Below are 27,128 nucleotides of genomic sequence, written 5' to 3' on the forward strand. Positions count from 1 at the left end.
AAGGCTCCATACTTGATCTCATCATCGCCAGCGAAGACTCCACCCAATTAGGGGCAATCCTACCTTGTGATTGGTCAGACCACCACATTATCACCTTCTTCATCAATGAAAAGGTTAAACCTGTCTCGGCTCAACCCACCAAATCTAAGATCTGGAAAAGGGACATGAAGAACCTTAACCTCAACTCCCTGCCTCCCCACCTCACCAATAGCCTCCTTCCCCCTCCGGGCACCTTTGATGTTCAATCACTGACTGACCACTACCTCGACTCTATGAATTCAATAATCAATGAAGCCGCCCCACTGCAACTAAAGAGAGTTTCCACCAAGATCTCGAACCCTTGGTATGATGGCAGACTCAACGAAGACAGGCGTGCTATGCGTATGGCAGAACGCTCATGGAGATCTGTCCCCTCATCACGGCATCGCAAAATACTTAAGAGCAAGAGAAATGCCTACTTTAGGAAAATAAAGCGCGCTAAATCTGATTTCTTCAGCCTTCAGCTGGACCAAGCAAAAAACAGACCAAGAAAACTGTTCAAACTAGTCAAAACTCAAACCAAGACGCAACCCCTACTATCAAACGTCACAACAAACAACATCCCACACTGTGAAGACTTTTCTGCTTTCTTTAAGCTAAAGACCGACAACATAAGGAGTGACCTCCTTAATGATGTAAGTCGATATCCGAGCATCACCAAAATGCCCGACACCCAACCTAAAAATAACGCTTCCTGGTCGTCTTTCGACACCTACTCTGAAGAAGCAATACACAAACTGCTCGGCACCTTGAAGCCTTCTAATCACCTCACAGACCCACTACCTGCCAATGCTGTTAGAGACTTCATCCCCGCTCTTCTCCCACTCTGGACTAAAATCATTAACAGCTCCCTTCAGCAAGGTCTCATTCCAGACTCCCTCAAAGTGGGGCAAGTCACACCCATACTCAAGTAACCTACAGCTGATCCGGCTGACTTAAACAACTACCGCCCTATCACCAATATCCCCACTCTGGCCAAGCTGCTGGAAAAATGTGTGCAACTCCAACTAACAAAACACATTGACCAGTTCGAACTCCTCGACCCTCATCAATCAGGCTTCCGAGCGAAACACAGCACAGAAACGGCCATGACACACATAATTGATGACGCCCTCCAAATCCTGGATCGCAACGACTCATGCCTCCTCATTCTCCTGGACCTCTCCTCAGCATTCGACACGGTCAAACATGAGAACTTGTTAGAGCTCCTGAATACCAGAATGGGCTTATCCGGGACTGTACTCAAATGGTTCACTTCCTTCCTACACAACCGATCCCAGAAGTTCAAGATCAACAACGTGCTGTCCTCTCCAGTGCCAGTAGATTTAGGCGTCCCACAAGGATCTTCCCTCTCACCCACGCTGTTGAACCTCATCATGGAACCACTCGCTACCATGCTCCAGGCATCCAGTGTACACTTCCACATGTATGCCGATGACACTCAACTTTACCTAAAGGTACAATCCCCAGAAGATATCAAACTTCTGAACTGCACACTTAGGAACACCCAATCTTGGTTGGCCAGCAATCACTTCAAACTAAATGCTTTGAAAACTGAGTTCCTCCTGATATCACCCCCTGCTAAAATTACCACCACCCAAATATGGCTCAATCACCTAACAGCATTCAATGTCCATCCCACCGTCGTGGACTCTGCGAAATCCTTAGGCATCACACTTGACGCAAAGCTCAATATGCAACAGCACATTAGCAAAGCAACGAAAGGAGCTAACTTTCAAATTAACACTTTGAGGAAACTCAAACCCTTCCTCCCAGCCAAGGACTTCCAAACTGCTGTACAAGCACTAGTCATCCTCCGCATAGACTATGGAATTGTGGCCCTCAGCTGTCTCCCTCAAGCAACTACAGCACCCCTAAGAGCCTCCCTAAATGCTGCCGCGAGACTCATTACGGGCTCAAGGAAACACTCTCATATAACCCCTGACCTGAAATCCCTGAAATGGCTTCCCCTCGAAGCCAGAATACAATTGAAAATTGCGGTTATGACACACTCAGCCATACACCACAAGGCTCCCACCTACCTCACTCAAAAGTTGACTATATCAGGAGGTTCGAGATCCAATAGAAGTGCAAAAAGTCTGCTCCTGAAACCTCGCAGATTCCGTAAGGAAAAAACCTACAAACGCTCCTTCTCAGGAATGGCACCCAGGATCTGGAATGCACTCCCTCCTGAAACGAGGATTATCTCCTCCACTGTACTCTTCAAGAAAGAAGTGAAAACCATCCTTATGGCCAAGTTCACCTGATCCTTACTGTTGCTGCTCAGAGACTTTGCACCGTTCTTGTAACGTTGGATACTTAATGTTCCAATAACTTTATGTTCATGACCTACTGACCTCTTTTGCAGTTGGATCAAAGACTATGCACCGTCCTATAGTATTGTCTTTTGAGGGTTTACTGGTATCCACTGATCTCTATGGCAGCTGGATCAAAGTCTTTGCACCGCCCTATCATAATGTCTATTTGAATGTTTATTGTTATCTCTAGAACTGTATTGTAGCTAGCTCAGACTCAGCACCGTCTTATAGTTTTGTCTATCTGAGTGTTCTCTGCTATTTCATGATCTCTATTTTAGTTAGATCAAAGACTCTGCACCGCCTTATTTTACTGTCTATCTGAGTATTTACCTGTATCTTATTAGCACATGACTGTTATCCTATTATGCTACCGTTCACTATACTGTACCCAATTATTATGTCTACTCACCCTCCTGTTTGCCCACTCCCCCCCCTGTGAAGCGCTCTGATATCTGTTAAGATCTTGTTCGCGCTATATAAAACTTTGAATAAATAAAATAAACGAGGCTTGGTTGCACAGTGTAGCCCTGCTGCTCCCTGCGGTCCTTGAAGAGACGACGGTGTGGTCCCACCTGCCCCTATCGCTATACGTTAGGTCTGCCATTTTCAAAATGGTGTCTTTACCACGTGTGCTGTATCGGCTACAGAATTATCCGTATCCTCTCCCCCCGTCGTGGTTCCTCCAAATGAATGCACTCCTGAATCAGTTTCTTTGGCAGGGGGCGCGGTCTGGGTTGCGCTCACATCATGTACCCAGTCTACGTACTACGGTGGGATTGCAGCAGCCGAAATACAGGCGTACTACTGGGTTTCGCAGTTACTGGTAATTAATGAATGGTGGTATGGTTCTCAGATAGACCTGGCCAATGCCGTGGAGAGGCTCTTCATGGCGGATACCCCGCTGCTCCACCACTTGTACAGTAGCTCATCCTTGGAGGTGTTTCCCCCGGCCTGCCAGACAGTTATTCAGATATTGAGATGGGCGGTCCGGTCTATTGGTTGGTGGGGTACGTTGACCGGGGCTATTCCCCTCTGGCAGGGATCTCACCTCCAGCCTGTCTCGTCACTTGAGGGATTTTGTAGGTGGGACGAAATTGGGATATCCACTCTCGGAGATATTATGCTGGGATCCATGCTGAAGTCCTTCCATTGGTTGCAGGCAGACTTCAACCTTCACAAATCACAGTTCCATAGGTACTTGCAGCTCCGCCATGCCCTGTACCCCGATACATCTCCTGTCTTTACTCTAGTTTCTCTTGCTGGAGGGCCAGTTGCTGATGGGTGACCTGGGGGCCCACAAAATCCGCCAACTCTACCAAACACTCACTGCACATTCAAAAACCACTGTACACCGGACCCGAGCGGCATGGGAGGCAGACTTGCCCGCTCTCACAGACGACGATTGGACTGAGGCGCTGGCTAGCCCTATGTACTCCGCGGTCTCCACTAGATACAGGCTGATCCAATTTAAATATCTCCACAGAATATATTACACACGCCTTCGCTTCTGGAAGCTTGGGGCTATTCATTCCCTTGTCTGTCTCTGCTGTGACTTGGACGAGGGGTCGTTTCTTCACACGGTGTGGAGTTGTGGGGCACTGCAACACTTCTGTTTGCGTGTCCTGTCTTGCATGGGGCGGGTATTAGCATGGGACATTCCTACAGACCCTAGATTGACACTCCTTCACAGCACAGAAGACATTGGGGGGAAACAGATATAAAAGACACCTTCTGTACTTGGGCCTTACGTTGGCTACGCGGGACATTGTGCAGCACTGGAAGGTTACGCCCCCACTCTGTGTAGCGAATTGGAAGAAGGCCATGTATAGGTGTATGTCTGCGGCGGTAGCGGTGTTTTAGGCGAGGGGCTGCCCGCAAAAACATGGGAAGATCTGGACCAGGTGAGCCAAATATCGGGGTATTGATTTGTCCTTAATGACGCAACCCGTGTATCGAGATCCTCTTGAGCGGCTGGTGGTAAATGACTTACCGGTTTAAGGTGAGGGACTCGTATGACTGGACGGAATTTCGTGTAATGGGTATGTGTTATATTGTTGATGGTATGTATGGTGCATGGTTAGTGGAGGGGGATGGGGATGGGGCGGTTGTCGGTCTGATGTTCTGCAGACCTTCCGGGAGAAAATTTGCAGTACATAGATTTTTTACAATATGCCTTACAACCGTATGTTTCTCATCTGCCTTTGTCCCATCTGGTACTACAGAAAATCAATAAAATCTGTTGTTAAAAAAAAAAAAAGTTAATTCCTCCTTGGGTCCTAATAGCCCCAGCTTGGAATCTCAACATTGTACTGATGCAACTCTCGGGACCTCCCCTTCTTCCCTTCTTTTCCTTTTTTGGAAGGTGGCACTCTCAGTTGCTCTCTCTTCACTTGGACGTGTCAGTGAGCTACATGCATTAACCATAAAAGTACCTTTCTTCCAAGTTCATAGAGATAGGGTTGTCCTTCTCACCAACCCAAAATTCCTCCCTAATGTGGTTTCCCAGTTCCACCTTAATCAATCTATTGAACTCCCTATTTTTCTTTCCCGCAACCTGGCTCAGTTGCAGAATTGGCTCTCCGTACATTGGATGTGAAATGAGCCCACATGCACTACAGTGATCGAAGTTAGCCATTTAGGAAAACACAGCAACTCTTTGTTGCTTTCTCCAAGCAGCATGAAAGGGAAGGCTGTGCAAGATGGATTATGAGATGCATCCGGATATGCTATGTTAAAGCTGAGACTCTGCCTATTCCTCCAGAGCCCACTCCACCCGGGAAAAAAAGCCTCTATTGCCTTACTGGGGAGTATTTTAATAGCTGACACACGCAAAGCAGCTACCTGGTCCATACCATGCACTGTTACAAAACACTACTGTGCGGATATTCTAGCCCGCCAGCAAGCCAGTGTTCACTCTGCAGTACTCCATCCTTTTTTTCAGTATACTCCAACACACATAGGCTAGCCACCCCTTTGGGAGGGCTGCTATACAGTTTGTGTGCAGTATGTGTATCTACAGCCACACATGCATCAAATGGAATATGTTACTTTTCCTGTAAGCATCTACTCACGGCATGTTGTGCGTAGATTCACATGCGCCCATCTCCTTAACAGACTCTTATGTCTGTTGCAGTCTCTTACTATTTCTTTTCCCTCTTTTGGGTGTACATCTCTCTATACTATTCTTAGCTTTACATTCCATCCTCACCTGCTGTGCAGGAAAACAATCTAACAATGGGGTTAATGACCATGCGCATTGCCAGCATGAGGAGGAGTCACCGTACCTCATGACTCAAAAGACTTCTTTGAAGAAAAACAACTTGCACACATCCCGGTCCTGCACTAGATGGCAGGATTAAGCACAGCATGTGAATCTACAGCACTACATACCACAATCAGATGCTTTCAGGGTAAGCAACAGTTTCCCAATGCACCCTTTTCACCCTCAGATAGTTTCAGGCAAATCTATTTCAATATCTTTATAGTGTATAGGGTTGAATGCAAAATAGATATTCTGTGATAGTTGTTAAGTGGTTGCACTTAAAACAGCTCCTGATTTTCCGGGGCGTATCTGGGATGACAAAAGCTATAGTGACTGAAGGATCATCTTGAGCCCCTTCCCATGGCTGGTTTTTAATACACCAGCTGCATCTCGGCTGCATACATTGGCTGCGCAGACATTGCATGCCTTAGTTCCTTATTCAGAATACCTGACTTGTATATCAGCCTGACCAACTGCACATCGTGTACCAGAATGAAAGGGACAGACTTTTTCCTGATTGCATCCTGAACATCTACAAAGGGAGCAAACAAAAAAAGATAAAACAATTTGGGTACCAAAAAATGGCCGACAGCAAAGTTAGAAAGTGTAGTTAAAAGTTAGGTTCAAATTTTACCATGAATATGTGCAAAGCAGCACCTCTTCAGCTATGCTTTCAGTCAGAAAGTGGATGTGCTGTTGTACAGGATTAAAAAACCCTAGTCCCAGTTTATGCTCAGTTAACCAACTTAGTAGACATCAGTCGAGTGCCCACAAATCCTGTACCAGGAGAAGTGGATCTTTTCTTCGCCAACTAAAGCTTCAAGCGTCTACCAGGTAGACAGGCATAGAGCTGTACTGTTAATGTGTTAGTGGAAGCTGATTCCACAACACTTGACTTGAGAAGGTGGCCTTATAGAAGTAATGTCCATAGAAATAATCCTTTTTGAAATTGTTATTCTCCACCTCGCTTTGTTTGATTACATATTTAAAGACTTCCTGGATTCTGTATTGCTCCATTTATTAACTAGCCCTGTTTTGTATTTGAGAATTTGTATTTATATGTTTTATTACCCATATAAATATCTTTAAATACTTATTCAACATTTTCATGTTATAACCAATTTGTAACTTTTGTGTTTTGTTTCTTTTTTAGGTATGATGAGTTTAAGTTTGGCTGTTCATCGCTACGTGTTCCTCCAGACTTGCTTCATCGGATTCGGCATGATATCACAGTATCGCCTGGTGGAGTTGCATTTGTTAAGGTAAAAAGATATTTTTTTCAAATAAAACCAAATTTGCCTCTAATTTGTTGGCACTCTAACTGCAGTTTGTTTTTAACAGTACCATTTCAATTGTCAAATATTGACGTTTCTTTACATTTGTTCTCATTGCATTTGCAGGTTTGTAGCGTGTTGTGGATTACATTCTGTGCAATCTTTTCCAATCATGTGTTGGTTTTGGAATATTGCACTATGCTTTCTTACAAATATTTGGTTCCTGTTTCAGACTTCTATCAAATGATTCATGCTCACTTCCCCTGAAACCAAAAATTCACCAATTTTTTCTGACATCTGGCTCGGAGTTTTTTTGCAGCTACTCAGTGCATAGACTATGTCCCACTAAAGTATACTGTGCACCAGATAATGAAAAGACTGTACCAAAACAGTTGTGGAACTGCGTAAGAAGATACATTTCAACAATGTCTTTTCAACTCAGATATTGAAAGGTCAGGTTCATAAGAATTCTTTCTTTGAGGTTCTTTTTGGAAAACACAACCTTTAAATTTGTCAAAATTGTTATGAGTCCCTTGGTTTCACAGTCATCTGGTCTGCAATTTGTGCTTACCAAGACACCGCAACAAAACATAGTTGTTTAGCGCAGTATGTATTAATGGAACACAGGTCTTATAGTTAGCGTCAGGTGCTGTTGAAGCAGAGTGAGGAAAATGCTAACATAAGCTATGAAGGTGGAACAGATGGAACCATCCAGCATCCTCGATCTGTACGAGGAGGCAGTGACCCAATCCTGTGACCAGGATTTCACTGTCGGAGACGAGGAGAAATCTCCCTCATACAGAGCATATTTTACACAAAATACATCAATCTTATTAAAGCAGAAATTGTAGTTATTTAATACATACATGTATTATTGTAAAAAGATTCAACAACTGACTTAAAGCGGATTAGACCCAAAGGGGTTTTAGCTCCAAGGCTAAGGTCATGCTTGATAAGAGTATCACACCTGGATTGAGGATCAATCCTGAAATGTGTTTGACTTTATGAAATAAATTATCATTGGACAAAAAATTTGAAATGCAAAGAAAATGAGCATGAAAATCGTTTACAGGTTTACTGTGAAAGGTACTTCGAATCAGACTGATGAACATGCTCAAAGGAAGAATTGACAGAGAAAAATAGATGTAGTATATAAGAAAACGAATGCTCTGTCTGCAGAAAGGGGAAACATTTAGGTAGGTGGGTGTCCAGGCATAATATAATATATAAAATTTAGAGCTTTTCATGTACCTAAAAAGTCCAGAAAGAGTCCATAGCTGAATCGGACACTGTTGTTTCTCCACCTCCAGCACTTTTAATTGACACTAATACAGATAATGACCAGGGGGACTTAGATCGGCACCATACAGATGACAACAAGCAGAATTACCCCAAGAGTAGAAGAATCTTGCAGAAGAGATTAAGTTTGAACTCTACCAGTCAACACTACTTCACAGAATGATCAGTATGGATGATGATTTCCCAATTAAGAGTTAATCAGACACATAGAAGACAAATCGGTTTCTTCCTATGATAAGAGCTGTTTTACAACTTTGCAGAGGAAATGTAAGGCAAGGCCAGTAGCGTTTAAAGTAGAGCTCAAATATAACGCAGTGCTGCGGGACCTTACACTTGTAATGGTTCATATTCCACCAGTTTCTGTGGTCGTACATACTGCTGTCAAAAAATCTTTTGTGCTGCAAACAGAAGAAGATTAGAGCTGCTTGCAAAAAAATACCAGTAAGAGATACAATGAATTAGGGAATTTTCAATTCACCATCTCATTTCAGTTGCTGTGATAGACATGATGGGAGAAAACGCTGGAAATGGAACAACACATTTCAGAGCCACATTGTAATAGAGATGATGTAATTGTACAAGAAGGGAAGACCATTTCCATTGCTGAAATTTGATGAAAACTTGATGCTGAAGACACTGCTAGTAGACAAATTAATACAAGCCTCTTGCTCTGCAGAAATTCAAAACTCACAATATCTGGTTTTCATCTTAAGGTGCATGCAATGTATGTCATTTGATGGGAAGTACATTAAATGTCACAAAATAGATTAAATGCTTGAGTGAATTATAATTGCTACAGGAACTCTTAAATCTGTGTGGACATTACATCAACAACATCTTTATTACAAAAAGATTAAAACGCACAAATTGACAACTGGCCAAGACAATCTTATGAAACCTATCAAGCTTATCAATAAACAGCAGCAACAGCTCAAGCAACCTCAGTAATAGACCAGAGGCAGTTTTTCGAGACATACCCGATTAAGAGTCATGCATCCTTGTGGAAGAGGGGCCTCTGTTTTCAAAAAGTGACTTTATCGGAGTCCCTGGTGGGACAAGACTGTGGTTATTTCCACACAGGTTGAGCAAAATAACTACAAACCAATGAGTACAAAGCACAATAAGAGAATTTACTGCACTGAATTGTAGCAAATGCAATCACATTATTCACCAAATAAGAACAGTGAAAACTAAGAGCACATATCATTGCTTTTGGGAGAGACTGCTAGAAGACAGGGCAACCAAGGAAGCTATTTTGCAGAGTGGGACATGGAATATATTTAATTTGCTTTCTGAACCCAATGAATGATGCAAACACCAAGACCAATCCTAGATTTATGTTGCCTTAACTTATATGTGAAGACAATACCTATGAAAACTACTAAACTTTAAAAGTCATCTACCTAGCCCAAGAGGGAGATTACTTGACATCAGGGACCTAACAGATCTTTGTTTCTATGTCTTTGCAAGTTTCACTCAGCTTAAATGTCTCGGGTATGTAGTCAATTACTACACAAGTAAGATCTCACAATAAGTCTCAAGAAATCCCAATTACAATGACCGCGGTTTCAATTTTTTGTAGGGTCCACAGTTAATTGAGTAGAACGAAAGGCTTACCCAAGAATGGAAGTGTTGGTGTTTCTTGCATTGGTTCTCCTTTACGAGACGCCGCGTTCTCCAAAAATGAGACAGGTGATGGCATTTTTGAGAATGAGGGCTTCATGTATTGCATTCATCTCAGATGCACAATTACAAATCCATCTTTTACAGAAAAGCTTGACTTTCATCCGACGGTGACCTGGGAGGCTCTAGGTGTATTGGAGCCTTAAATGCAGCACAGACCTAAGTGGTAAAAAATGTTTCCTGGGCAATGTGTTTCCATACAGCTATGAATGCCTATTTCTGTGCACAAGTCTCTAAAATAGAATAGGGGGCTCATATGCTAGGAATGAAGATGGGAATAATTGAAAAGAACATGAGACGTAATAACATATCAGTGTGTCAGAACTAAAGGCAGTGCAGTTAACCCTGCAGGCTTTGAAAAGCGACTTTACTTCAAGTTGGCAGTGTTCTGCACATAAAGCATGACAATCATATCTGAAAGAGACACGTTAGTGATAGATTCCTTACCTTAGAATATCCCCAGGCGTCAGACTGGATCGGGAAATTTTTGCGTAGCAATACCCCTGCGCGTCGGTAGGCATCGTCCGCGGCTCTGCATCCGTCGTTGGCGTCGTTAGCGCCGGAATGACGTATTCGGAGTACTTCCGCCCATGCGCGCTGACGTCAGTTCTTCTTTTTTCTGCGCCAGCTAGCGCAGATCCGGAGAAGCTCTACCCCTAGTCATTTTTTTACTAAACTTTTGATCTTTTTGCTCATTTCTTTCTTCGAGTCTTCGACTCTATCGGTGTCGGTAGGGATGCCCGGGTTCAAGCCCTGTTCAAAGTGCGACCGGCGGATGTCGGTTACGGACCCCCATCGCCGGTGCCTGAAGTGTCTAGTCCTCTACCACGACGACCGAACCTGCTCTGACTGCCGGGCCCTGACGTCTAAAGCTAGGCGGGAGTGGTCCCACAAGCGACTCGAGCTCCGGCAGTCGGCCCCGCGCCGTTCCAGGTCCCGGTCCCACGGGAGGTCGAGGGACCAGTCGCGGGGTCAGAGTCATCGCAGCTCCGGGAGTGGACATCGGTCGTCAGGATCCAAGTCCTCAGGTAAGAGGCATGAGAGGTCGGAGAGGCGTCATCGCTCCTCCGACCCACCCCGACGCTCGCATGATGCGGCTGGGGGTTCGGGCGACAACGCCCACGTGGTTCAGAGGGAGTCGCAAGCGTCGCCGCCTGCCTCCCACCTTCGGGTCCCTGAGCACGGCACGACGCCAGAGGAGATCGAGCGGTACCTCATGGCCTTGAGGTCCCTCCCTTCTCAGTTGGGTTCCGTGGCGCCTCCGGGCCCAACGGTCCAGACTGGAGGCTCTAGCGGGTTGGGTGCTTCGGCCCCGATGCCGCCGGCGACTTCGGTCCCGGCGCCGCAGGACCTCGCCGGATCCGCTTACGGATCCGGGTTATCGCCGGTCGACCTCACTACCTCACCTGCGTCGGCCCCACGGGTGTCGCCCCCGGCGCCCTCTGTGGTTGCCGTCCCCAATGTTCCCTTAGGTCTGACTCTGGCGCCGCTTCCGACGGCCTTTGGAGATTTTTATTTCCATGAGGAGGCCCCGTCTGTTGATCCTCTTTTACAGGAAACGAGTGACGAGGGAGATTGGGAGGGGTCTGAGGACCCTCTGGCACTGGAGTGACAGTCTCAACAGGACTGGACATATAAGCTTGGGGAGGCCAGTGGTATTGACACTTCGCCAGACACTGGATTTGTCTCCCCTCCGACCGTGGCTTCGGAGGAGGGGTCTACTTCTAGTGTAGTGTTGACGAGGGCGGCCAAGGCCTTAAACTTTGAGCTCCCCGTCGCAGCCGTGAGGACTAACCTCCTCACTGGGGTCCTCAAACCGCAGACCAGCTCCAGCGAGCCTCTGCTGCCGTTCAATGAGGCCTTATGTGACGTTCTTGTGGGCACTTGGCCCAAGCCAGCCACAGGTCCGCCTGTGGATAGGAACGTGGCCAGACGCTACTGCCCGGCCCCGGGCGACCCTTGCTTTTTGTCCACCCATCCCACCCCCGAGAGTCTGGTTATCCAGGCCTCCACTTCCAAGACCGCATTTCCGTTGGCCCCGCCCGATCGGGAATCCAAGAGATATGAGCAGTTCGGGAAGAAGGTGTTCTCGTTGTGAGAAGTTGGCCTGATATATAATGTTCACTATTCTAGTGAGCGCTTTGTATCAGTCCAAACAACCCTTATTGATGATTGGTTGTAAGTCAACCTTATAGACCAGCTATCCTAGTAGCATGGATACGAGCAGTCTTCGGGCTAAACTCTAGAGGGCGTGTTAAGCCAGCTGTTATACCATCACATATACCCCTTGAACACCAAGTGAAAGGACACCACACAAGTGTTATGAAAATAAACAGTGTATTTATTTAGATCACAACAGCCCTGTACTCTTAATGAGGACAGGGTACTAAGCACACAACAAAACTCTTACAGAAATACTATAAGTTGCACAATTTACACAAATGCCTGAGGGGCACGGAAAACCATATACTACAAAAGTGGAATGCGAAATTACTAGCAGGTAAGTACTAATCTCATCGGGTTTGGAATCGCTAGGACTGGACTACTGAACCTTCAGATTACTAGCAGAAGGCCTAGGGGACTCGGGTGCAGAGTGTGCACTCTCACGCGGGATGCGGGACAAAGTCTATGGAGGCTAGTAAAAGCAAAAGTTAGTGTTCTCGGGCGAACCCGACTAGGTAGGTCAAAAACGAAAGTGGATCTAGACACTTAGAGAGTGGATCTACGCTGGAGCACCGTGGTACTCGGTTAACCTAGCCCAGGGGCTGCGGCTGCATAGGGTTCAAGTGTCGTCGGGAATCCTCGTTGACGAACCAGGAGCCTGAAAGAAGAAGTTGCTGGCAGGCGACCAGTGAAGATGGATCGATGCAACCCAAGCCTGGGTTGAAGAAGATGGATACCTGTAAGCAGAGGGGACCAAGTTCTGAATCACTAGCCAGTGATTAGATGGGCACCAGGATGGCACCGGATGGAGTCACCTCGACCAGGTGAGTGGGCGACGCTGTGTTCTGCAGTCTCGCGGACCAGGAGGCGTTGTCGACGACCAGGATGGAGGGCGAGCTGTCCCACGGTGGTATCTGCTGTCGACGTCGCTGGGCCCAGGATTGGGGCAACAAACGGGCAGTAGCCAACGGGCAAGTGACCTGGACAACGCGGTGAGCAGCAAAGAGCAGAAGGGCCCCACGCAGATCTCGTGGATGCTGGGGGGCTGGACTTCGGTGCTGGAGCTGCTCAGGGTCGGGGCTTCATGGACCCCAAAGCGCTCACTCGAGGATCCCTCGGCAGTCGTGCTGGATAGAAGTCGTGCAGTTCTGATGATGGCCGGTCCCTCGAGGTCTCGTCGCTTCTACGGTTCTCAGCTTAGCTGTAGAGGTAGGTAGAGGTCAGAGGTGCCAGGGAAGCCAGGTCTCGTCGTGCTGGTCGGTCGGATTCCGGAGGAAGGACGTGCAGCAAACCGCAGTGTTCTTGGATGGTGCCTTCGGATGCAGGGTGACTACTCCTTAGTCACAAGGGAGAAATCTTGAGAAGAAGTCGAGAGTTCCTTTCGTGGAAAGTAGTTTCAGGATTCAAAGATGATCTAATTTGGAAGGGGGCCCGCTCCTATCTTTATACTAGGAAAAGGGGCTGGCACGCGACTAGGTCCTGCCCATGGGTGGGACCAGTAAGGGGGGTGGTTACACCCCTCTCCAATGCCGGACTTTCCCCAGCTCAGGGGCTGGTGTGCCCCTGGAACTGGTTCTAGCCGGCCTATGCATAGTGAGCACCGGGGTGCCACTTGCAGTCACCTTCCTCTAAAGCCCTGCCTACCCAGGATACACAAAACCCTGTCTGGGATGGTGCTAGCACCGCCCCTGACAGGAAACCCTTTGTCCAAGCCTCCCTCGCTGGAAGGACTCCCAGCAGCAGGATGTCAGACTTGTGTCTGTGGTGGCAGCATCCATTTTGGGATGCTGAGGCTTGAGTTAACTTTAACCGGGGTTCACAGTTACATACATGTCGTGCCCCTCTAGAAGGGTGGAATGCTAACCCCGTCGCCAGAATTGGCGAGGGGTTAGTATTCCAATTCGTATGACACCTTACTCGACATGTTTTGATAAAGCGATACCAGAGTTGGCAAATAACCGCGAGGATTATAATGCACTTAAGAGTATATGGTACGCGTTATCATGGAACAGCTATTAGGACTTGGTTCCGCAAGCTGCAAGCGGGCTCAGCTCATGCCAGAGCACCATCTCACATAATTCCAAGCTCTCTGCCTTCAGGATTGTCAAGGCCTGCCATAGGAGTGACTGATAGGAATCTATGTGTCCATTTTAGGGTTAGATATAGGTATACTATCTCTAAAGCAAAGGGTGATTACACCACCTTGCCCCAGCTGTCGTGCAGCCAGTTGTGTCAGATTTAGATGGCCAGCCAGGGGTGGCATAATACATGCTGCAGCCCCTGGTAGGCCCTGGGTACACCTATGCCCTGAGTTACAGGGTCTGATAAGGTGGCCCAGTACCAATTGGTAAATGCACCTAAGGTACATGGAATCCATGTTACAGAGAGAGCAGTAGGCCTAGGGCCCTGAATAGCAGGGTCCCAGGTCAACTAAGCCGGAAAACCAGCAAAACACCAGGCAAAAAGTTGGGGGCAACCATAGTCAGGTATCCACCTTCCTACACAACCCCCCCCCCCCTCCCCCCCCACCCCCAACGAAAAGAGATAAGGCTATCCTTGACCAGGTAAGCCTATATTGCCTGAGTGGCTATATGAGGTGGTACCTGCACTGGCATGGTTACCCCCTATATCATGGTCCACTAAGCAACCCCTCACCCTAAGGGTATCTGAGGGTCTCCACCATAGGAATCACTACCTGTGGTGTGTTTTGGCAAAGTAAAAGGCTGGTGTGGGAATGGAGTACTGAAGTGAGACTCCACTACTGTTGGGCTCAACTTCCTACAATCACTATCCACCATTTGTGCCTTTCTTTCCAGTACTGAGTAGCTGTGAGCTCTCAGGGTCAACCTCTGGCTACCTAAAGCTGGAGGCTGAGTCCCTCTGTTTGGCTTACTGGAGGGACAGGTCAGGTTTGGGGTTTTTAGGCCCCAGGTTTGGCTGTACCCAACAGTGTCCATCTGTGGGAGGTCCCTAGCTAATTTTAAGGGGGATCCCTCAGGAGTTTGTTTTATTTTCACTGGGCTAGGATTACTAGCTTCAGTGCCCTTAATCTGCTGATTGGGGAGTTCTTTTGGACAGGGGGCCCTTTGGGGTCCACCACTGGCCTCCCTGACCTCCACAGCCCTGGGCTGACTGAGGCAGGTTAGAGAGGGGCAGGTTACCTGCTCCAGACTGGGTCCCACCTGGGAAGGGTCAACTGACATCAGGGGCTCTGCCAGGCTAGGCCTGACTACCTCTGGGGCAGTTCCTTCACCAGGGGTAGAGTCAGTTCCCTGAGGAGGCTGGCTCTCACCTAGTGTCTGGGAGGGGGAATACTTTTCTTCCTCCTCAATGCTCTCAGTTTGGGTGGAGTGATCCATTGTTTCAGGCTTCACAACCCCACTATCTGTTTGAGTAGAGGCTGAGACCATTACAGCCTTACCAACCTTTTCAGGAAGGCACTCAGTTTGTGTTTGGGCTGTGACTGTCACAGCCTTCCTATCCTGTTCAGGAAAGTCTGTCTGAGCCTGGGCAGTGGCTACCACTGGTCGTCCAACCTTTTCAGGGAGGAATGGCGCTTGGACTGGGGCTGTAGCTATTACTGCCCCACTAACCTTTCTGGGTAGGCCTATCATCCTGGAGTGGGTTTCTTGCTCCACCTCAGCCCATGCTGAGAGTTCCAGGTCATTCCCCAGTAAGCAATCTACAAGTAGGGTGTCTGTCACTGCCACTCTCATGGGCCCTGTGACATTACCCCAGCTGAGCTCGATTACTGCCATGGGATGCCTTCTTTTCACTCCATGAATGTCTGTCACCTGATAACTAAAACCAGGAGTCAGTTGAGCAGAGGGGACCAGATGGTCAATCACCATGGTGATGCTGGCCCCTGTGTCTCTGTATGCCTCAACTTTCTGACCATTGATAAGGGGCTCTTGTCTATACTTCCCCAAAATGTGGGAACCAGTAGTGAAGTTGGCAAACCCCATGCCAGTCTCACAGACAAGAGTTGTGTTAGGGGTCCTGGCTAGGCCATGGTCCACCTGGTTTCCCAAAGTAATGCCCACCACATTCTTGGGGGCACTCCCACCACCTGGGGGATTACCACTAGTGGTAACAGGAGGTCTGGGAGTAGTACCTGGGGGAATGTTCTCCTTATTGTTGTTGGCCTTGGGACAACTGTTGTCAGTTTTGTAATGGCCTACCTGTTTGCAGGTATGACAATAAGTTTTCTTTTGGGTAGGGGGAGAAGTCTGGGACCCACCCTTTTCAGAGGATTTTTGGGGCCCTGTGGTTTGATCAGAAGATTTATTCCCACCCTTCTCTTGAGGCTTGGTTGATTCCTTCTTTTGGTCACCACCCTGGTTCTTAGGCCTGACCCTGGTTCTGACCCATTTGTCTGCCCTCTTACCCAATTCTTGTGGAGAGGTCAGATCAGAGTCTACCAGGTGCTGGTGTAATAACTGGTTCTGACAATTACTTAAGATTTGCTCTCTCATAATTAGATTGTACAATCCTTTGAAATCAGTAACCTTACTTCCCAGTAGCCAGCCTTCAAAAGCCTTAGTGGCACAATCAACAAAGTCAGTCCAATCCTGAGACTTTTCTGGGTGTCTCTGAACATCAACCTGTACTGTTCAGTTGTTAAGCCAAACCCATCAACCAGTGTATTCTTCAGGACTTGGTAATTGTTAGCATCCTCAACTCTAGTAGTGAGGAGCTTATCTCTAGCTTTGCCTTCAAAGGAGAGCCACAAGATAGCTGCCCACTGACTCTGGGGGACACACTGTACAGTGCAGGCCCTCTCCAAAGCAGTTATCCATTTGTGGATATCATCCCCTTGTTTAAAGGGGGGGCACTATCTTACTCAGGTGTCTAGTGTCTAAACTCCTGTCTTTTTCTCTTGGGAGAATGCTGCCACCAGTGAGATCTAACCCACTTAACTTTTGCTCTCTAGCAAAGGCAAGCCTCTCTTTGGCCAGGGCAAGTTCTTCCCTTTCGATCCTCAGATTGGCTTCCCTCATCTTAGCTTCATGCTCCCTTCTCTTAGGGGGTGACATCCCTCTATGAGAAGAGGTCTGAGAGCCATTGGTTCGAATGGATCTGTTAGAGCCTCTGGACAGAGACCTATCTCGTCCATTCCCAATGTTAAGTCTGCCTGAGAGTGGCCCTGGGGGTCCCCCAAATCCATTCTCATCCCTACTTAAGTTGGTCCTAGTCAGTCTACTGACTTCTACCTGACCTTTGTCTGCCTCATCCCCTGATAACTCCTCTTCCTCCTCCTCCTCCTCAGCATCATCTGCTGCCTGGAGGTGGCGGTCAGGGTCACCAAGGGTTCCCTCTAAGGGGGGCATATTCCCATCTGGATGAGAAGGATCTGTGTTGGCAGACCTCCTGGCATCATAGGTCTCTAAGAGACCAATCAGAAAAGGAATGGTAGGGTTAGAACCCTGTTTTAGCTTCCTGGATGTACAGATTTGTCTCATCTCCTGGAAGCTAAGAGCAGCATATCTGGAAGGGACCTGTGGAGGGTCCACAACCACAAGAGGGGTCTCTGAAGACTCTCCGTGGTTAGACATGCTTCTAGTGTGGTGTAAGTGATGCACCTACCTACACTATTTGTTTGCCTACTGATCCCTTGCTAAGAGTTGTAGTCAAGGTGTGCTAAGCCTTGTTGAACTACAACAGCTGGTTCAGTAGAACTCAGAGTATTCTAAGCTAAGTTATATGTACCTAGGTACTTATGTGATCTTTCACAATGATATTCTTAGGATACGTGTGGTAAAACAACAGCAAGCTCAAATCCCAACCGCTGCTCACCAATGTGAGAAGTTGGCCTGATATATAATGTTCACTATTCTAGTGAGCACTTTGTATCAGTCCAAACAACCCTTATTGATGATTGGTTGTAAGTCAACCTTATAGACCAGCTATCCTAGTAGCATGGATACGAGCAGTCTTCGGGCTAAACTCTAGAGGGCGTGTTAAGCCAGCTGTTATACCATCACATATACCCCTTGAACACCAAGTGAAAGGACACCACACAAGTGTTATGAAAATAAACAGTGTATTTATTTAGATCACAACAGCCCTGTACTCTTTATGAGGACAGGGTACTAAGCACACAACAAAACTCTTACGGAAATACTATAAGTTGCACAATTTACACAAATGCCCGAAGGGCACGGAAAACCATATACTACAAAAGTGGAATGCGAAATTCCTAGCAGGTAAGTACTAATCTCATTGGGTTTGGAATCGCTAGGACTGGACTACTTAACCTTCAGATTACTAGCAGGAGGCCTAGGGGACTCGGGTGCAGAGTGTGCACTCTCACGCGGGATGCGGGACAAAGTCTATGGAGGCTAGTAAAAGCAAAAGGTAGTGTTCTCGGGCGAACCCGACTAGGTAGGTCAAAAACGAAAGTGGATCTAGACACTTAGAGAGTGGATCTACGCTGGAGCACCGTGGTACTCGGTTTACCTAGCCCAGGGGCTGCGGCTGCATAGGGTTCAAGTGTCGTCGGGAATCCTCGTTGACGAACCAGGAGCCTGAAAGAAGAAGTTGCTGGCAGGCGACCAGTGAAGATGGATCGATGCAACCCAAGCCTGGGTTGAAGAAGATGGATACCTGTAAGCAGAGGGGACCAAGTTCTGAATCACTAGCCAGTGATTAGATGGGCACCAGGATGGCACCGGATGGAGTCACCTCGACCAGGTGAGTGGGCGACGCTGTGTTCTGCAGTCTCTCGGACCAGGAGGCGTTGTCGGCGACCAGGATGGAGGGCGAGCTGTCCCACGGTGGTATCTGCTGTCGACGTCGCTGGGCCCAGGATTGGGGCAACAAACGGGCAGTAGCCAACGGGCAAGTGACCTGGACAACGCGGTGAGCAGCAAAGAGCAGAAGGGCCCCACGCAGATCTCGTGGATGCTGGGGGGCTGGACTTCGGTGCTGGAGCTGCTCAGGGTCGGGGCTTCTTGGACCCCAAAGCGCTCACTCGAGGATCCCTCGGCAGTCGTGCTGGATAGAAGTCGTGCAGTTCTGATGATGGCCGGTCCCTCGAGGTCTCGTCGCACCTACGGTTCTCAGCTTAGCTGTAGAGGTAGGTAGAGGTCGGAGGTGCCAGGGAAGCCGGGTCTCGTCGTGCTGGTCGGTCGGATTCCGGAGGAAGGACGTGCAGCAAACCGCAGTGTTCTTGGATGGTGCCTGCGGATGCAGGGTGACTACTCCTTAGTCACAAGGGAGAAATCTTGAGAAGAAGTCGAGAGTTCCTTTCGTGGAAAGTAGTTTCAGGATTCAAAGATGATCTAATTTGGAAGGGGGCCCGCTCCTATCTTTATACTAGGAAAAGGGGCTGGCACGCGACTAGGTCCTGCCCATGGGTGGGACCAGTAAGGGGGGTGGTTACACCCCTCTCCAATGCCGGACTTTCCCCAGCTCAGGGGCTGGTGTGCCCCTGGAACTGGTTCTAGCCGGCCTATGCATAGTGAGCACCGGGGTGCCACTTGCAGTCACCTTCCTCTAAAGCCCTGCCTACCCAGGATACACAAAACCCTGTCTGGGATGGTGCTAGCACCGCCCCTGACAGGAAACCTTTTGTCCAAGCCTCCCTCGCTGGAAGGACTCCCAGCAGCAGGAGGTCAGACTTGTGTCTGTGGTGGCAGCATCCATTTTGTGATGCTGAGGCTTGAGTTAACTTTAACCGGGGTTCACAGTTACATACATGTCGTGTCCCTCTAGAAGGGTGGAATGCTAACCCCGTCGCCAGAATTGGCGAGGGGTTAGTATTCCAATTCATATGACACCTTACTCGACATGTTTTGATAAAGCCATACCAGAGTTGGCATATAACCGCGAGGATTATAATGCATTTAAGAGTATATGGTACGTGTTATCATGGAACAGCTACTAGGACTTGGTTCCGCAAGCTGCAAACGGGCTCAGCTCATGCCAGAGCACGATCTCACATAATTCCAAGCACTCTGCCTTCAGGATTGTCAAGGCCTGCCATAGGAGTGACTGATAGGAATCTATGTGTCCATTTTAGGGTTAGATATAGGTATACTATCTCTAAAGCAAAGGGTGATTACACCACCTTGCCCCAGCAGTCGTGCAGCCAGTTGTGTTAGATTTAGATGGCCAGCCAGGGGTGGCATAATACATGCTGCAGCCCCTGGTAGACCCTGGGTACACCTATGCCCTGAGTTACAGGGTCTGATAAGGTGGCCCAGTACCAATTGGTAAATGCATCTAAGGTACATGGAATCCATTTTACAGAGAGAGCAGTAGGCCTGGGGCCCTGAATAGCAGGGTCCCAGGTCAACTAAGTCGGAAAACCAGCAAAACACCAGGCAAAAAGTTGGGGGCAACCATAGTCAGGTATCCACCTTCCTACACTCGTCCCGTAAGCTTAGGGCTGCGGTCTGTCAATACCGCCTGTCTCTTGGGCCGCTACACCCAGACCCTGTGGGACGCGGTCGCGGACGTGCTGCCACAAAGTCCTGAGGAGGTCCGGGCTAAACTCGCCCAAACCCTTGTGGAGGGCCGAGATGCCGCGCGATATTCCATCCGGTGTGGGCTAGATACCACGGACTCACTGGGCAGGGCGATGTCAACGACGGTGGCGGTTCGACGCCACGCCTGGTTGAGGTCCGCCAACTTTTCGGCCGATGTCCAGGCCACACTTCTGGACATGCCGTTTGATGGAGTTTTCAGGCCCATGTGACGCCTGTGGGAGGCAGGGTTCGCCATCACCTCTCCCACTGGCGCACTGTCACGTCGGACAGGTGGGTGCTGCAAATCGTTCGAAGGGGCTACTCCCTCCCCTTCGAGGCGACCCCTCCAGCCATGCCACCGCAATTCCACCGCGTGTCGGGGGATCACTTGCAACTTCTGCAAGAGGAAGTCACAGCCCTCTTGGCCAAGGGGGCCATTGAGCGCGTTCCTGGGCCGGAAGTAGGGTGTGGTTGTTACTCCCACTACTTTATGGTACCCGCGAAGGGGGCCTACACCCTATCTTGGACCTGCGGAGCGTCAACGACTTCCTCCGGAAGGACAAGTTCAAGATGCTGACTTTGGATCAGGTCTTAGCTGCCCTAGACCCTGGAGACTGGCTGGTAGCGTTGGACTTGCAGGACGCTTATTTTCACATCACCGTCCTGCCGGCCCACCGGCGTTACCTGCAGTTCACGGTTGGCCACAAGCACTTTCAGTTTACCGTGCTCCCCTTCGGCCTTACCAGCGTCCCACGGGTGTTCACGAAGGTGATGGCGGTGGTCGCAGCTCATCTGCGCAGGTTAGGGGTGTCAGTCTTCCCCTACCTCGATGACTGGTTGTTGAAGGCGGGCTCGCCCCAGACAGTCGTCAGCCACCTCCAGACTACGGCCGACCTCCTGCACTTGCCGGGGTTCTCCATCAACGTGCCGAAGTCTCACCTGTGTCCCTCTCAGAAGCTCCTCTTCATCGGAGCGGTTCTCGACTCGGGGCAGTTTCGGGTTTACCCACCCGAACAGCGGGTTCGGGATATACAGGCTCTGATTCCAATCTTCCAGCCTTTATCCCGAGTCTCGGTCAGGTTGATGCTGCGGCTTCTGGGGCTGATGGCCTCCTGCATCCTTCTGGTGCATCATGCCCGGTGGCGGATGCGGGTTCTGCAGTGGGACCTGAAGTTTCTTTGGGCCCAGCATCAGGGCAACTTGTCCGATCATGTCTTGATCTTGGAGGGCACTGCGTGACAACTGCAGTGGAGGCTCATGGACTGCGATTGGGTCAGTGGCAGATCCCTCTCCCTACCCCACCCGGAGCACGTGGTTGTGAAGGACTCGTCCCTCCAGGGCTGGGGAGGCCACATGGGAGACGGGGATCAGAGGCCTCTGGTCTCCGACGGAGTTTCGGCTCCATACAACCTTTTGGAGCTGCTGGCGATTCGTCTAGCACTGAAGGCATTCCTCCCCTCTGTCCGGGGGAGTGTAGTGCAGGTGTTCACGAACAACACCACCGCCATGTGGTACTGCAACAAACAGGGCGGGGTGTGGTCGTGGACCCTATGCCAGGAGGCTCTGCGCCTCTGGCAGTGGCTGGAACATCAGGGCGTGACCCTGGTGGTTCAACACCTGGCAAGCTCTCTGAATGCCAGGGCGGACAAACTCAGCCGTCGGTGCATGATGGATTACGAATGGCGTCTGAACTCGGACGTGGCGCAAGGCCTCTTTCAGCAATGGGGAGAGCCTTGGTTAGATCTATTCGCCACAGAAGAGAACGCGCGTTGGATTTTCCAAGGCGGCACTCGCTCGGAGACGCTTTTCGTCGCGAGTGGAGTTGCGGTCTATTGTACTCCTTTCCGCCTATACTGCCCAGAGTGCTGAAGAAGATAAGGCGCGACCGGGCCCAGGTTATCCTTGGGGCTCCGGACTGGGCACGAAGATACTGGTATCCCGAGCTACTCAGCATGTCAGTCGATCCCCCGATTCGTCTGCCTCTTAGGGAGGACCTTCTGTCGCAGCAGCAGGGGACGGTTCTGCAGCCGAACCTGTCCAGTCTCCACCTACAAGCTTGGAGATTGAGCGGCGGCAGTTGAGGCCATTTGACTTGCCTCCCGAAGTCTGTGATATCATTCTGGCAGCCAGGCGTCCCTCCACAAAGTCGGTATACGCCTGCAGGAGGAACAGATTTGTGGCATGGTGCACAGCAAAGGCTGTGGACCCACTCTCTGCACCCCTTTCTTAGGTTCTCCTCTTTCTTCTTTCTCTAGCCCAGCAGGGCTCTGCTCTGGGCACTCTCAAGGGCTACCTTTCTGCCCTTTCCGCCTTCTTAAGGCTACCTGATCAGCCTTCCTTGTTCAAGTCACCCATTTTAAATAGGTTTTTGAAGGGCATCACACATGTTCCCTCCTGTTCCCTTCGTGATGCCCCAGTGGGACTTGAATCTTGTGCTTACTTACCTCATGTGTGCTCCCTTTGAGCCGCTCCATAACTGTCCTCTCCGTCTTCTTACTCTGAAGACTGCTTTCCTGGTTCCCATCACCTCTGCCAGGAGAGTGAGTGAGCTCCAGGCTCTTTCTTCTACACCTCCTTTCCTCTCTGTTCATCCGGACAAGGTTGTGTTGCGAACAAGACCTTCCTTCTTGCCCAAGGTTGTCACGGCCTTCCACATCGGGCAGTCCATTACTTTTCCCACTTTCTTTCCGCCTCCGCATCCCTCGAAAGAGGAAGAGAGGCTCCACCGTCTGGACCCAAAACGTGCGCTCTCCTATTATCTAGATTGCACATGCCAGTTCCGGGTGGATGACCAACTCTTCGTTGGTTACGTGGGCGCTAAGAAGGGAAAGGCGGTGCACAAGAGGACCATCTCGCGGTGGATCATCTTGTGTATCCAGGCATGTTACTCCATGGCCAAAAAGGAGCCCCCTGCTGGGTTGCGGGCTCATTCTTCTCGGGCCACGGCGACTACAACTGCTCTGGGCCGAGGAGTGCCCTTGCAGGACATTTGCCAGGCAGCTACGTGGGCCTCGCTGCACACGTTTGCACGACACTACTGCCTGGACAGCCAAGTCCGGAGGGATGGCTTCTTTGGCCGTTCCGTCCTCCAGGACTTTCTGGTGTGATTATTGGTTCGCAGACCCACCACCGGCGTTGGTATTGCTGGGGTATCTATTCTAAGGTAAGGAATCTATCACTAACGTGTCTCTTTCAGATGCACAAGTTACTACTTGTGTAACGATATATCTGTAAGAGACATTAGTTAGTGATAGATTCCTTACCGCCTCACCCATCCTCCCCGTTCTGCAAACCGATATCTAGGGTTAAGGTCATCACCTTTCAGAGCCCTAGTTTCATGGCACCAGTGTTGGTTCTATCATGGCTCTGCGTATCTGGCGCGGAAAAGCTGTGTATCAGAACTGACGTCAGCGCGCATGGGCGGCGTTTAAGTACTCCGACGACATCATTCCGGCGCTAACGACACCGACGACGGACGCGGAGCCGCTGACGACGCCTACCGACGCGCAGGGGTATTGCTACGCAAACATTTCCGGATCCAGTCTGACGCCGGGGATATTCTAAGGTAAGGAATCTATCACTAACTAATGTCTCTTACAGATATATCGTTACACAAGTAGTAACTTGTGCGTATTGCATTCAGAGGGAGTCACTCACTCTTTAGCTGTCAAGAAAGGCACAGTGGATTTAGCAGTGAGTTTCTTGCTGTTAGATACATCTTCTGGCATACCATTTGTTGGGTGTGTTCAGTGGCTTTGCATATATCTTGAGCTGAAATCAACAACCTATTCAGAAACTGTTTGGACCCTACTCTGTTTCTATTTAATAAAATCTGCCTAAAGCGTCATTGCTTATTATAACCCTGCAAAAGAGTCCCGAAGTGCCCATGAGACAGCATCTTTATGTGATTAAACATGCAAAGTTACTTGCACTTCCAGCCCCCCAAAAATCTGTGTTATTGACTATATCGCAGTATCATGGGCAGTTTGTAAATCTTAAATCTAAATTCTCTGACAATTGGAGCAAACTAGGCTAAGATTTATCTGGAGCCCTAAGCAAATGACCTAAAGTCGCAAAGTATGTGTTGCCTATTTCTTTTACATGATTTGTATTGGATGAACAAAAATGCATACAGTTAAAGGGTAGATATGATGAACAAAGCGCTTTTAAACTTCGAATCTCAGAATATCTTTTACTATAAACGGTATGCAAATAAAATACTTCTTTATGAATTTTGAGAAAATAGGTTCCTCTTCCTTTATCTTAGATTACAAATTTTGTTTTAAAAAAAAATGGTCTTGCAGATTGAGACCCGCAAGTAAACTGTGAATGCGCCTTCCAGTGGTCGTCTATGTCTCTGTTCCTTATATCAAATCCAACTATTTCTAAGATGGCCTTGCTAAGTAGATTGTTGAGCATATTCAGGTGTGTTTGGCAAAACATTTACAAAAACTACAGAGGGACTCCAGCATGATGTGTGGATATACAGGCCAGAAAAAAAGGCAGAGTTCGGTCAAATGGTCCTAAAGGCTTTACTTACTATAATTTGAACTACTTTTTTTCAAGCTACCATTTTAAATAAGGAGGTACTGCTTTAAAGTCTGTGCACATCATATGACCTACAGCAGCACAATCTGCAAACGGAAAACACTACTTACCTCTTAACAATCACTTTAAAGTTTCTGGTGTTTAAGATTCTCAAGCAACTTTTGCTTTTACTCCAGATGCATTAATGTAGGGGAAACATTGTGTTTGGTGGTTGTAGATGATCATGCTCTGCATACTCCTGCCATGTAGTGTTGGGCTCCGAGTTGTAAAAGTTTTTCTTCTTCGAAGAATTTTCAATTCACGAGGTAGTGACTCCTCCTCTCAGTGATACTGCGCATGGGCATCGACTCCTTTGTTAATTGTTTTCTCTCCCCCGTCGGGTTCAGCCATGTGTGCCTCTCCTCGGTGTTCGACTACCATTCGGTACAATTTTTCGGTCCTGTCCTGTCTTCGACGGTATCGTTCTTGCAATCACCCTTTTCCATTCCTACGTTGTTTGAATTTGTTGGCTCAGTTACCCACCTTTTGCCCCTCTGGAGCCACCCGTCTCAGGCCTACTCTCCATGTGCACCATCGGCACTGAAAATATTTTCCTGATGAGACCGACACCTTTTTGATTTTTGCCCCCAGTGTCATGCAAAGTACCTGCACACGGATCAACATCTTGTGTGCAATCTCTGCCTTTCGCCCGATTAATCATGGATCCAATTGTGACGCCTGCATGTCTTTCCACTCGAAAAAGACTCTCCGGGATCAGCTGGCACGTCGGCTGGAAATGTCTTGTAGCTGCGAAGACGACACATTTTTGGAGAAGAGCATGCCTCAGAGAAAGAAGAGGCCTTGTCTATCAAGGAGATTTCCTGCTCCTACGTGGAGGACGAGTTGGAGTACAACCTGCTACTTGGGCAGTGTGTGAGTACTATCGACCCTCACCCTGTCCCTCCACTTAAAAAAGACTTCCAAATTGTGATCTTTTCCATTACTAGAGGTCACTGGATCGCCAATGCTATCTGGCCAGGGTTGAATCCGAAAAGACACTTCGACTGCCTCACCCTTGAGTCCCGCACCAAAATTATCTACCAAGATTAAATCCCAAGTCAGAATAACACTGTGCCTCGGCACTCTTAATTGTCTTTTTCTCTATTCTTAACCAGTAAACGTAACGATCGAAGTATCAATATAGCCACTCACAAGAAATATCAATCTTGATAATTCACTCCAAGTTATTTTTAATTTTCAATCGTAAATGCTCAACTTGACAATAAGAAATCATGTCTCAATCATTTATGTAAGTCAGTCCAGCATAGTTAGGTAAACGATATTGGACAGATGGAGGTCCTGTTCTTGAGGCCTCCTTAGTGGCAAATGATGATGGCAGCCGATACTGGTTTCGTTACTACTGTAACTTGTTCAAGGCTTAAGTCCTTAAGGATTCCTGTTATCCTAAATAATGACAGATAAACAAATTTATCATGAAAAATTCAAGGGACCCTTATGTTAAGAGGTCCCGGGATCGCAGAAAGTTGTTTGAAAGATCTACGTGAAGCAAGGTTGGTCTAGAAAGGATTCCGGAAAACGTATATCCAGATTCCAATAATCAATATATATATATGTTAACCACTGTTATATGGTAGTTGTCAAACCTTAAGTAGGAAAGAAGTGTCGGTATTCGGACAACAAAGTTATTTGGAGAGCACTATATTAGCGATTTTCAGCAAATGAGGGCCAAGATATGCCCTTGCACTATTCAACAGTGAAGTGCACATGGACTACGATATGACCCTAATTAACGGCGATCCCACAGTATGTCAGTCCGTCCGGCCCGTTCCCGCAAAGAAAAGTATTGACACTTTTCTTTGCGGGACCGGGCCGGACGGAGTGACATTCTTAAACAAGCACACAAACCCACAACTAGTGCTTGTTATGCGGCAAATTGGAAATGTTTTGTTTATTATTGTCATCCTAAACAAATAAACACTCTCAAAGCTACAGTTCAGGATATTATTTATCTGCTTCATTTACAATTTAGCATATGCTTCCATTAGATTGCATCTTGTTGCCATAGCTGCCT

General features: G+C 48.3%; 1 protein-coding gene across 2 annotated transcripts in view; it reads left to right on the forward strand.

The window, feature by feature from the left end:
• REV3L (REV3 like, DNA directed polymerase zeta catalytic subunit) overlaps positions 1 to 27,128 on the forward strand; it is a 1,049,196-nt gene that overhangs the window by 778,646 nt on the left and 243,422 nt on the right. For both annotated transcript variants that reach the window (XM_086927335.1, XM_086927334.1), the window contains exon 24: positions 6,773 to 6,881. In XM_086927335.1, the coding sequence (XP_086783461.1) occupies positions 6,773 to 6,881 (109 nt within the window). The remainder of the gene's footprint in view (positions 1 to 6,772; positions 6,882 to 27,128) is intronic.

The sequence above is a fragment of the Lissotriton vulgaris genome, chromosome 6 (genome assembly GCF_964263255.1).
Source record: "Lissotriton vulgaris chromosome 6, aLisVul1.2, whole genome shotgun sequence".
NCBI classification, from domain to species: domain Eukaryota; kingdom Metazoa; phylum Chordata; class Amphibia; order Caudata; family Salamandridae; genus Lissotriton; species Lissotriton vulgaris.